Genomic DNA, 12,948 nt, shown 5'->3' with positions numbered 1-12,948 from the left:
TGACGAAATCTGGATCTCCTAAACCAAAATTTACCTTTTTTCAGAAAATTGCCTGGTTGGCTCAGTTGGTTAGAGCGTTAGTCTCATAATCTGAAGATCACCAGTTCGACCCTGGTACCGGGCATTTCTCTTTTTTTCTCGTACCGTTTGATTTATTCTTTTTTTAGTCCCTTCCAAACTACTGGCATGTCATTGGTATTTGTCCAACCACCCCAGAATCATTTTTAGCCCTCAGCTAGCCCATTTTGCTGATGTCTCACTACTCCCGAAATTATCTACTTATTTTAGCTCCGCCACGAAACTCTGAATATCACCATCACGAAATCTGAACGTTCTGCATTAGGATAAGTGTCATCAACCTACTAAGAGTACAAGTATCAACAACGACAATGTCGCAGTCGCAGTCGCAGTCGCACACACCGGTCAACTCGTTCAACTCCAAGGAGGCTCTGGATTTCCTCAATCTGCGATACTCCCAGGCCTCCAATAAGGCCAAGCAAAACACCGCCGGCGACAAGGAAGGATCTGTGCTGTACAAGCCCCAGGCCCAGGCGTGGTCCGACGGCAGTGGACCCAACAAGACGGACTTTCTCAGCGAGTTCAAGAAGGCTTCCGATGAGTTCAAGGCTTAAGTGAGAGTTGCCTGATCTCGACTGCCAAAGCACATGACCGCCGTGGAAGATAGATGATGAAGAGGTCACAAGCAGATGGAAGATTATCATGGATGCCATATGGTTGACCATTATAACCAGTTGGTGGATTGGCGTATCAGTAATCCAGTTGAGTCGATGTCTGTGTGGTACAGTACTCGTACTTACTTGTCGTCATGTCTCTCATAGTACGAGTACACCTTAGATACTCTGGATCTGGTGGCACAAGATCATCACGATAATGCCCTCCTCGTCGTGGTCTGGAATATAGAGTCACTCATGAATAATATTAGATTGGAACTACAGTACCTGTCTGTCACTTGGACCTGGACTTGGACTTCGACCTCGTTAGGGGCTTAGCAGTGTACAGTATAAGTAAATGAAGATGTGGCAGGTACAAGCAATACTTTGTGCCATAGATTGATATTAATAGAACTTTTTATATCAATCGGAACATTCGAAATCTTTATATTCTGTTCCAATTTTCCACTGTAGGCTTCTGCCAGATTCAACTTGGCTGAGCTTCAGATCATCTCTAACATGGTACAAGCTACGATGAGGACGGTATCTATAGAGCAAAATGTTGAGTTTTTGAAGACGACGATAGCACTGTCAGTTGTGGAGCTTGATTGCATTTCTAGTGTGAAGAGATGTCCAAGTACGAGTACAGCATCGGCTCTTCAGGATCTTAAGAATAACAATCAGTTATACAATTACTATATCAAGATCTTATATAACGGACTGTTATTCTTACGAGTCTTGATCTGCTTTTACAGAATAAAACAATAAAGTAAAGCATCATAGATGTCATGTTATTGACTGTATGGTACTGTACCTACTCTACCAGTACATACAGCTTCGCCTCAGTTATCCGCACCATATATTATGTTCTAGCAATATCATAAGCTATGTTAGTTGGGTCATAAGATATTTCTTGTACTGCGATCTAAATCAGTTAAGCAAGATAATCAGAAAATCAGTCCTTTGTACACAAAAATAAATCAATCCATGCACTTCATCTTTGTGTGGGTAGCGGGGCTCGTGTGAGCTACAGTACTTACTTTTTTCCGTCTCTGGCTGAAAGGAAAGGGGGCTGATGGCCCTCTTTATATGTATTTCTCTCTTAAGGCTGTGCTCCACGCTCCACATACAGTACCTCGTTTGTAGTTTTATTTTATAGGCTTTGGTGCGCCAAGTAAAAGTATCGGAGCAAGAGGTGCAAGTAATTTAGAGGGAGTTTTGTAGGACGAGAGTCTGGAGAGGGAGCCGACAAAGCGGTAGATATGTGAAAAGTAAATATAACCACGATATCAGGGCGAGTTTCTTATCACTACTAAGTTTCGAAAATTAAAATTGATGTATTTTGGGCGATTCTACGGTGTCTTGTAAGTGTTCAAGCTCCTCTTCAAGCTCCTCTTTTTACTGTATGCTCCCTTCACATTATTCAGCCCCAATACGGAGGTTGAAATAAGGTGCATGATTAACCCGAGCTTCTGGAGATACATACAAGATCAGCATATGGCTGAAATCAGCGCAGTCTAAGGAATACAATGAAACCAGTATCGTCCTGTTCTGGCAAGTTTTTGTGTCTCAAACACCCATCTCAGATTGAAAGCAACCCTTTTTCTCCTGTTTGTCTTTGGTTTTGACTTTGGTGCACCTGGTTTTTTGCCCCAATGCACGTGGAGAGAGGGAGGTGAAAAATGTACGGGATAAGTACAACGTACCGGTACAATACGATACGATACCCTCTGTTCGGATGGAGCCTTCGGTGTTGGACTGGAGTTCCGCTTGGATCAAGAGGTGGCGCTCGTATTGGGCCGCAATCTAGCATTATCCCCGTATGTTTGAACTTTGAGGTGGGAGCTGGACAAGGACTCAGCGGAGTTACTGAAAATGCCATGAGGTACAGTGTGAGCATGAGTAACACGATACGGTAGGAGTAACGACGGTATGTGGTATATTGGTACGATATTTCCATAGCACCCTGCCGTGTTTAGCGGTCTAAGAGAGTTTGGGCTCATCCAGACGAGTCGAAGCTGTTTGATACAGTATGTACTCGTCCGTATGCTGTATCGCAGAAGAAAGCGATGGTTAAAAAGATCAAGTTTGGAACTAAGGATGGTGACTGCGGTAGAAGCCCCACACTTGCTAATCCCATACTTTCTGAATTGATGATCACAATCTAGTAGAGCTGGTACTCGGCAACCCCATTGAGGCTCCTCGATCACGGTGGTGTAGCAAACGAAGCATCTACGTACGAGCCCACGTATCGTACTTACATACTGAACCAACTTGTACAACTTTGGGGCTCAACTGCACACTACAAATCAGCTACCTCTCGATCATACGCAATCATTCATCCATTCAGTGTATCTTCCCGCGTCTACCCCGATCATCACTTTTGACACTTGGTCTTGTGGACCTGGTAATCGGGCCACTCCATTCGCACTCCACACTTGGGGCACGTTGCTGATTTGTGTTGAGACATGTGGTTGGTCTACAATGGTGTAATTGGTGTGGTTGGCGTCGTTGGCGTCGTTGTGGTTGGTGTCGTAGGACCTTGTGTCGTCGTATGTCTCAAGAGTAAGTAGAGTCTGAGAGGGGTGGAAAATGCTCCATCTTTAAATGCCACCTCTTTTTTTTATTGCTCACACACGTCGATATCAGATGATTACTCAGACACGCCATCGTTGTCAGTATTATGTCTTCGTTGTACCTGCATGATTGTGGGGTAATACGTATATGAGACATTAGGGGCTTCTATATCGCAAAAAGTGGGTCATTTTGATTTCAAAAAAAGCGCTAAAGCTACCAATACAGCTTTTATAAATCCATTAAAATACTCATTTTCCCGATCGGGGCATTATTCGGCAATCTACGTCCACCGCAACCGTGCGGCTCGTTAATTGTTTAGACTTGCAGCTATACGAGTGTCAATAATGGGGCATATTCGGGGCATCTAGTAACGTGGATTTCCACAAACGCCCCATTAATCAGATACAACCGATAAGCTTGGGATTAATAAGTAGTACATACTTACACCAGATATCTGGGGCCTGTCTAGACCTCTTTCCATCCACTAATCCTTCCTCAGGAAGCAGACGGGACAGGCGTCCGGGGAGTAATGTTTTGTCGCAGAGTCATTATTATTATCGTCGTACGGAACTTCTGAATCCCGTACATACTATGGAGTCAGCTAGCTCTCATGGAGATACCCTGCCCAACATGTGTCAGCAGCCAGAGATGCGAAACGCACTCCTAGAGCGGAATATGGGGGCAATTACACGGGACTGAGCAGAGTCATTTCAAGCGAGCGAGTAATGTGGTTGCACGTTATTTTGAGACGTCACAGAGGGGAGTGGAGAATGCATTGATAAGGTGCCTTAACTCGCTGGAGAGATGATCTGACGTCAGTATCGTACAATACAGGAATAGTACATACAGCACGTAAGTACACTCGGTCTTCATTACAATATCTGCCCATCTTGGCCGAATCACATGGACCCAAATGTGGAAAGTGATCAACTCATTTGAGGACAGGACATGTGATGACGCAGCTGGCGGCAGTTATTTATTTAAATACTTGGAACTGGTGCTTTTATTGAAATCAGAAGAACCTGGGCTTGAAAAGCATACAACTTTTGTAAATATTCTACAGTATAGGCTCAGTCTTGGGTTTGGTAGATGGACTCTCATTCCTGTGTCATCATTGTCTGTCCGTAACATTCGCAGTGACGGAGTATTTCTAGTTTCCTTCAGACTGTCTTTGTACCTGGACTTCAACTATCTATCCCAATCCCGTTGAAGGCACGATATTCTTCTCCGGACTGTCGTTGCTGTATTAGTAGCCGTTCTTGGCTCAACTATAATACTGTATATCGTATAGTAAAAAATCCAAAGTAAACTCTGCTTCGGGCTTTCGGAGCGTGCTGAGAGTCCCCATACGATACGAGAAATGATGTAGAAACGAGAAATGCGACAGACTTGTATTGATTGCGTTGATTGATGTGATACACATTGCCAACGGGTCACTTATAGCAACTATACTATTCTACATCCAGACTGTCTGGCCTTTACTTGGTGTTAATTGAGACTTCGGGGCAAGGAAAGCCTGCCGAAACTCGCCATCATTACTCTAAACGATCCAGGGCTGGAATTATATACCGCATTACCAGTTGCACTCATTTTAAATGAATTATCTGGCCAGATCTTTACCATATCGTGACCTTCGAGCCTCGGGCCAAGAGCATCTACTTGACCAGTACAAGTAGGTACATACTGTACACTCCAAGTACATACTGTACACTGCAAGTAGTTGCGCGGTACCTACTTGGGAGTGTAGTTCGGCAGTTGTCTGCATTCGGGACCAGTTATTCATGTGCCAAAATAGTTGGCGAAAATAACGGGATCCAAATCCCCAGGATCCTTCAACTGGCCACGTTCTAGGACTCTTTCGTCTTAATTGAAACCCCAAGTCGATAAAAGACTCATGTGTGTAAACACCCAGTTGTGGATCGATCTGGGACTTGCTGCGTCTGTATGGACAGCTCATAACTCGACCCACAGAAACCGCAGAAGAAAACAGAGTGGATTTCTCTATTCCACGACACCCAATTACCCATTCCAGAGTCTCTATATATCAGATTACCACTCATTCCAGTTTCTATCGCCACCCCTCCTCATCTCTCACCGTAACTTTAAATTATGCGAGTCGAAAAATTGGCTAATTTTTTTGGAGTAAAGTGAAAACACACACTTGTCTTTTTGAGGGTTCGAAACCGTATTCTACGTCGATACGGATTCTTTGATCGAAGGGTTTTCGCCACGTTTCGATCTAACAGCAGCTAGCTACCCTATACTCTTACAAAATTCCGCATCTCGTGGCATTCACCTTTGTTTTTGCGGTAGTGGTGTCGGCACTTGTCTTTTTTGCTAATAAACACAGCGGGGTTTTTCAAATGTTGACACAGGGAATGAGAGGATACTACCGTGGAATGGGAGGAGGCAAGAACGGTCAGGTGACCGTGGGTGGGCTGGAGAATGACTCGGCCTTTTGTTTCATGAACTCCGTGCTCCAGTCCATGGCTTCTCTTGATCGGCTGGACGAGTTTTTGGGAGGAACTCAGTACGAAGGCGTGGAACTCGATACTACTACCCGCAAGCGGTATGAAGAGAGTGAGAACGAGGATGACAGCGACGAGGGCGCCGAGAACGGGCCTGAGGGTCCTGTTTCTGAGGCTGAGACGGAGATTGACCAGGTCCCTGACCGGACCCAGCCTACTGTGCCTGAAGGAGCTTCTGCAGTCCCTGAAGCTGAAGACGATCTGGTAGAGGTGAATGCTGTGGCTGAGGAGGAGGAACAGGAGGAGGAGCTCAAACAACCCTCGGCTCTGGAGCTATCTTCTTTGATTCCCGGTTTCCCCGCCCAACCTGAGAAGGCTGATCCCGAGGAAGTGACCGAGGTAACTGAAACGTCGACTACGGTTCAGAATCCTATCTGTCCGTCGTCGCTCGAGTCATTCCACTCATCCACCGGACTCGGAGCCTTTTCCTACGAGCTCAAACGAATGTTTGCTCAGCTCAACACCCTCTCCAACAGATCGCACACCTACTCGGGTCTGCCCATCACACGAGCCATGGGCAAGAGCGGCCAGCGATGGGACGGATATGAACAGGAGGACGCTGGCGAGTTTTTCCAGCAGCTTATCGACAGGCTGGAAAACGAGGTCAAGGCCAAGGCTGGAGGAGCAGACAAGGTTGAGGAGAAGACTATCTCTGAAGACACTTCCGCGCTCGACAAATGGAAGAAGAAAATGCTCATTCCGTTCGACGGAGTCCAAGCAACCACCATCAAGTGTCTCACATGTGGAGACCTCGGTGACGGCATTCGATACAACATCATGGGAGCTCTGGGTCTGTCTCTCCCCAACCAGACCTCTCGGTTCTCCCGATCCACTCACACTCTCAAGGAATGCATTGACATGTTTGCTGAGCGGGAGATTATTGATGGTGTGAGCTGTGAACGATGCTCGTTGCAGGAATATAAGAGACAGGTGGAGGACCAAATCAGCAAGGTTGCAGACACAGCATCACCTCTGGTGCAACTGTTTCAGACCAGACTCGATAAGGTCGACACTGCTCTGTCACGTGACACCATTAACGAGGAGGAGTACAACGATATCTTCAAAAAGAACACCGGCGGCTTTGCCAAGGTGTTTGTTCAAAAGTCCAAGCAGACTCTCATTGGGGTAGCCCCTCAGATTTTGTGTGTGACCATCAACCGGTCGCAGTTTGACATGAACACTGGTATGAGTTTCAAGAACTCGGCTAATGTGCGGTTCCCGTCTCTGCTGTGTCTGGACGAGTGGATGGACGACAAGTCGCAGACCAAAAAGATGTACCGGCTCAAGTCCGTCGTGTCGCACTACGGATCACATGACTACGGACACTACATTGCGTATAGACTGTCTCGAGACAAGTGGTGGCGTATTTCTGACGAGACTGTTTACCAGACCGAGCTCTCATACGTGCTGTCTGATGGTTCCATCTTCATGCTTTTCTACGAACTGGCTGCCCCGGAAGAAGCCGAGGAGCTGTACACTCAGATGATTGAGGAGCAGAAGGAGCAGCAGAGTCATGGATCTGGAGCTGTAGATAGCAGTGAGGAGGACGAGAGTGATGAGGAGGACGAAAGTGAGGCCGACAAAGAGGAGGAGAGCGAAGACGAAGATATGGAGTAGAAGCGAGCACGATCACGGATGTAATTAGAATGTATATGATTGGTGGTTAACCAATGTAGGATCACGTGTACAAGTACAAATAGCGAGTTGAGCATGTCACCCGACTTGAGCTTTTGACGATCCAAAAAGTTGGATTGGGTCCTCTTGGTTGCTTCGACTGCATATCGGCATCTTCCAATGGTCTTTGTTGTATATACAGAACCAGCTGCACATATGAAGAACAATATTAGACTCGCAAAATTATCGACAAAAAACCTATGGAAACAGTTGCCATAAAACTACTTGTAGATCCATATGACTTGTACTGGTGCATTCTCAAAACTAATTTTTCGTGAGAAGAAAAAAGGTCGTACCCGGAATCGAACCGGGGTTACTGGAAATCGAAGTAAATGCTTCAGAATCCAAGGTGATAACCGCTACACTATACAACCTTGACAGATATTAAACAACAGTGTTGAAACAATATATTCTGTAAAATGTTTAAACTCACCCTGAATCTTTAGAATAAAAACACCCCTAGAATAAAAAGAAAACAACCGAAAAATGATCCTTCGTGGAATGGAAAAGTACTCTAATTCACTCTTAAGGCAATCAGTTATCCAGAGACGAAGTTTGACATAACTCCATCTTATGAATCTGTTTTTTCCATGGCGCTGAAGAGGAAGAACTAATGGCTGGGGAGTTGTTTAGGAGTAAAAGTTGTAGAAAAGGGATTATACGAAAAGGGAAATTTCAGAATGTATTCTACAGTAGGATATTTTAAAACTTATGGCACCTTTTTATTATCTCTTCCTATTCTTCGCGTGTTATTTCCCCTATCGCAGATAGTTCACGAAGGGGGAAGAAAGTACGGTAGGTAGGGGTGTAGTTGTCGAGAAGACGATTGGTTTAAAAATCACATGTGTGGAGACTCAATACTCAGCTAACTAGTATAAAAAGGTAGCTCTTTGATTACACCCTATCTTGTGGCATCTCCCCCGAGTATCAGCTGTTTTGTCGATATCTCATAGGTACAGTACGACAATCATACCTGGTATATGCTAGAAATTTGAGAGTGGATTCGAATATTGTTTTTAGAGAGCCATTTTTGCAACAAACTTGAAGTCTCTGCTTCTCTTGGGCGTCCATTATGATGCTGTCGGACCCAGCCCATCTATGTTGCTTCTTGTCCCGTGCAAACAGCAAGATCTGAACACTTAGTACCTGTCACGAGTACAAGATTGAATCGACTGACGTTCCGAAACAGTGGAAGTCACATTTGAAGACGATTTCAACTTTTGTATTCCTACATTGCCTACAAGGAACCTCCGATATGTATGTGTTGCACTCTTGAAGAGCAACGCATGGAGAGCGCATTGATGATATCAACACGAGTTGTCTTCTACAGATAGACTCAATCAAGAAAAACAATAACCAGTAATTGTAGTCTAACATGTATCATTCCATGTTTACTCTGCGTAATATGCCCATCTACCTAGACCTACAGCAGTAGACCGTGTAGAAGGGGAAGTAAATAGACGGATTCCGAAAAGGTATTAAAACCCATTCAAAACGACTCAGATTCCATCAAATACTAGACTACGGTACGAAACCAATTGAGTATACTCTCCTTCTCGCGACACGACCAACTTCAACCCCTTCCCTGCTACTATCAAGCCTCATTTTCCACTTCCTGATGCCTTTGATCAGATCGAAGTACAGCATGTACGTACAGTACCAGAAACGTCCGGTAATTCCATAGAGTAACTCATCATATGTTCCGATTCTGCTGACTCCAGATTTCACGAATTCAACATCACCAATGCTCGTTGTCTCTCATTAGTCCTCACACACTTCCTCACATCTTCAAGTAGACTCCAAATAGCCTCTCGTTTTTCTTATATTCGCGGGGAAAGGGTCCATTGCCGACGCCAAAGAAACCCTAACCACAATATCCGAATTAAGGTTGGTGTTGCTCACTAAACACCCTCTTCTGGACATCACCACACGGTTTCTCAACCTTTTACCACCCCCCAACACACAACGTACCAATCGCTCTAGTTTGTGGATCACCCTCTCCCGTTTTTACACCACGTGATCTACCGACGACATGGCAGACAAGGACAAGGTTGATGCTGTGGCTCCACAGACCAACGACACAGACACCACTCCTTCCAGCTCCAACAACACAAACGTAGACTCGAAAGGGGACAGCTCGAGTGAGTCGAGAAAAGAAAAGGTGGCAGCTGATTTGAACGACACAAACAGCGACGCAAAGGCTGATGGAAAGGCCGACGACACGACCACAGAGACCACAGAAGCTAAGGAAGAGGTCCAAGCAAACGGTCACGAACCCAACGGTGATTCCAATGGTATTGATGTGAAGGATGAGGAAAAGGACGACAAGGACGCCGACGACAACAAGGAGGATGTCGTGAAGGAAATGGAGAAGAAGGAAAAGGAAATGGAGGAGAAGGTCGACAAGGAGACTGAGGCTGCCGGCGATAAGGTTGTGGCCGAGGAGGAAAGTGGTGATGTGGAAGAGGATGCTGACGGCGAGGATGTGGAAGAGGATGCCGAAGAGGAGGCCGAATCGCGTGACCAGAGTGTTGCTGACGTGACCATGGCCGACACCACCACAGACTCGATGGACGTCGGTGATTCTTCTGCCTTCCCTCCCGGAACAATTGTGCTCGCAAAGGTCAAGGGTTTCCCTGCTTGGCCTGGTATGGTTGTGCCTGAAGACGTGCTACCTTCGTCGGTGCTCAATGCTAAGCCTCGAAAGAACCGACAAATGTGGCCCGTGCGTTTTTTCATCGATACCACTCATACCTGGGCCTACCGAAACGACCTCAAGCCATTGGGTGTGGAGGAGGCCGCCAACTTCCTCAAGTCTGCCTCTCGGGGACGAAAGGACAAATCTCTCCATGCCGCCTACAAGGTGGCTTCTGAACCTCCTACTCTTGACGAATTTGTCGAGCAGGTGTATGGCGACGTAGAGGAAGAGGAAGAGGAGGAAGAGGAGGAACTGGAGGAAAAGCCACCAGCAAAGAAGCGAAAGACAGCAGCCAAGGCTTCTACACCGGCCTCCAAAAGCAAGACCTCGGCTGTTAAGGAGGCCATCAAGGAGGCTAAGAAGAAGAGCGGCCAGCATGCTTCCAAGGACCACGCTAAGGACGATGCCAAAGAGGCAGCAGAAGGTAAAGGAGGTGCTGGGGCCAGGGGAGGAGCCAAATCGGATTCCAAGTCTGCGTCTGCGTCTCCTGCTCTATCTTCCAAGCCCAAGTCTTCTCCTGCACCTAAGCGGTCCGACAAGGAGGGCAAGGTGCTCGTGATTCGGCACAAGCTGCAGCGGGGTCTGCTCTCTGGCAGTGTTCCTGACGATTCTGAGCTTCCCGGACTGTCTCAGTACTTGACACGGTTGGAAGAATTTGAGGGGCTGGAGACGTCGATCATCCGACAGACCAAGATCAACAAGGTGCTCAAGGGCATTGTGAAGCTGGACTCAGTGCCTAAGGATGAGGAGTACGGCTTCAAGGAGCGATCTCTGAAGCTGTTGACCGCGTGGAACAAGTTGGAGTGAAGGGCTGGTGAGGAAGTGCGATGAAGAGTGCTAACGTGCGTCTCTGGTGCATCTCCAATGATCTTCTGAGACCTTCAGCGGGATTCTGAGACTCTGATCAGTTGAAACGTTTTCTTTTTCGCGGGTTTCATCCATGATCTGACGATTGAACGTTTGCAACACAAGGGCGATGTTGGAGCTGGATGTTTTGCGACTGTGAATGCCACTAGTTGTGGCCCACGAAGGTTGAGGTACTTTTGGATGTATTTAGGAGCGTTGTGATGTGGGATGGAAGAAGGTGGAGTCTCTCTAGGCAGTTGCAGGATAAAGCGGCTGCACATGACTTTGTTGGATCTCCATTGCTCAGCTGCAGACGTCGTTGTCGTACGGACAGATCAGATACTCCATGTTCTGTATGACGAAATGTATTTTTACGCCCACCCAAAAATGGGCGCTATGTAATCTATGAATGTATGTATTATGTGATGGAGGGATAAAGGAAGAGGTGTTTGCTCAATTGGGGGCGTTATGAATTGGTGTATGTCCCTGCACTTCATTGAGGCAGTGTTGCGGTGAGTAATGGCTCTGGGGTATATCATGAGTATGGATGTGTCTGGCCGACCACACAAGTCAGCAGATATCAAGAGGTTCATAGACGAACCACAGGGTCTTTTTTGGCGAAATTAGTATGATAAGCGGCGACAAAAAGAACATCACTCTACTCAGATTTCCAAAGTGGTTCGAGTTGTATGGCAGTATACATTCTACAAACTTTTCTGAATGTGTTTATTTGAAAGTACAAGTACAAGTGTACTTACCGTACAGTATGTACAGTACTTGTAACGAACCTACCAATTGGTAGCCCGATTGGGGTTTGAAGATATTGAGATGGTTACGAGATTCTCTGAATGTTTATATCATCGATGTACTTGTTTTAATGTGTTCTGTTTCCCCTGGCCATTGTCGCAATGTCCCTTCCGTATCTAAAGTAGTCATCTAAGTAGATATTCAAATTTTCTTTACATTTACTTATGCAATACTGGTTGGAGAGACTCACTAAAAAGCCCAGTAGAGGGTCCTAGGACGTCAGACTACGGATCCCCAACGTCCCCTACTCGCTTCAGAACAGTAATGATTACACACTGCCGAACACCAACTGTCAGACTCAGCATGAGTAACATCGGTACCGGATGTGACGTTCCCAGGATGGCCCCGAGGTAAGTTGAGGCACACCCTACTGGATATATAACAAGCGTATGTCTAATAGTCTGTTAATGTGAGTCTCAGACGCCAACTTTGATAGAGTGTCAGCAGGAGGCGTCCTCAAATTTACTGGAGTTACGATAGCTACTGGTAAGTAGCTGTTGATAGATTGGCAGTCCGAGACCCGGGCCATGATTCCATACAGACAATTGCTCCGGTATGTACGCCTGCACATGTTCCCATACGAATACGAGATATATTTGTACATTCGCTCATTTGTATGGACTCGTACGGTATGTACTATATTGATACAGGTATCACGTATCTTGCACTCGTGTGAACTCACTCCACCCACCGCATCTCGTATATATACTCTTCTCTTTTCCAGACTATAGATTGTGTATAGTGCTTGTCTCGATGGGCGGACGTGCACCAACCATCTGCACATCTGTAGCACCTGTGCATCCAAAGCTTCTCTTTTGCCGATTGTCAAACCGCACTATAGTGGCACCCGACGTTACATCGGCGGCTAACAGGGCCGGATATTATCTGGGCACCAGTCTGGAGGCGAAAGAAAGGGTGCATGCAAGTCTTCTACTGCAGTGTGCTTGTTGTGCTTCTTGTTGCTGGCGGTGTTGTTGTCACTTGTTTCGAACCGCATGTGGAATGACACTAAGTCGGGGCTTGTGTGTTTTAGACCCACGTTGGCACCAACATCCGGTTTAGTCCATCTTTAGACACGGATTAGACCCCGGTTAGGCTGCTCTTGGGTCTGTTTTAGATCCGGTCGCATTCTGCAATTCTTGTGCAG

At 46.3% G+C, this 12,948-nt stretch overlaps 3 protein-coding genes and 2 non-coding genes across 5 annotated transcripts; 3 read left to right on the top strand and 2 right to left on the bottom strand.

The window, feature by feature from the left end:
• Positions 1 to 50: 50 nt before the first annotated feature.
• Positions 51 to 124, top strand: YALI1_C03829r. The gene has a single exon. It is a non-coding gene; the product is annotated as a tRNA-Met (tRNA).
• Positions 125 to 377: 253 nt separating this feature from the next.
• On the bottom strand, positions 378 to 884 carry YALI1_C03821g (uncharacterized protein; the record flags this gene model as incomplete). Its single annotated transcript, XM_068282188.1, has 2 exons — positions 378 to 817; positions 860 to 884. 2 exons carry the CDS (start codon positions 882 to 884, stop codon positions 378 to 380), a joined length of 465 nt encoding a protein of 154 aa, XP_068138289.1.
• Positions 885 to 5,611: 4,727 nt separating this feature from the next.
• Positions 5,612 to 7,393, top strand: YALI1_C03774g (uncharacterized protein; the record flags this gene model as incomplete). Its single annotated transcript, XM_501370.3, has 1 exon — positions 5,612 to 7,393. The coding sequence occupies one exon, from the start codon at positions 5,612 to 5,614 to the stop codon at positions 7,391 to 7,393; it is 1,782 nt and encodes a 593-aa protein (XP_501370.3).
• Positions 7,394 to 7,737: 344 nt separating this feature from the next.
• YALI1_C03752r lies at positions 7,738 to 7,824 on the bottom strand. Its single transcript has one exon. It is a non-coding gene; the product is annotated as a tRNA-Gln (tRNA).
• Positions 7,825 to 9,482: 1,658 nt separating this feature from the next.
• YALI1_C03735g (uncharacterized protein) lies at positions 9,483 to 10,955 on the top strand (the record flags this gene model as incomplete). Its single annotated transcript, XM_501369.1, has 1 exon — positions 9,483 to 10,955. One exon carries the CDS (start codon positions 9,483 to 9,485, stop codon positions 10,953 to 10,955), a length of 1,473 nt encoding a protein of 490 aa, XP_501369.1.
• Between the last annotated feature and the right edge of the window lie 1,993 nt (positions 10,956 to 12,948).

This window comes from Yarrowia lipolytica, chromosome 1C (genome assembly GCF_001761485.1).
Source record: "Yarrowia lipolytica chromosome 1C, complete sequence".
NCBI lineage: Eukaryota > Fungi > Ascomycota > Dipodascomycetes > Dipodascales > Yarrowia > Yarrowia lipolytica.
This window is presented reverse-complemented; position numbering and strand designations above follow the sequence as displayed.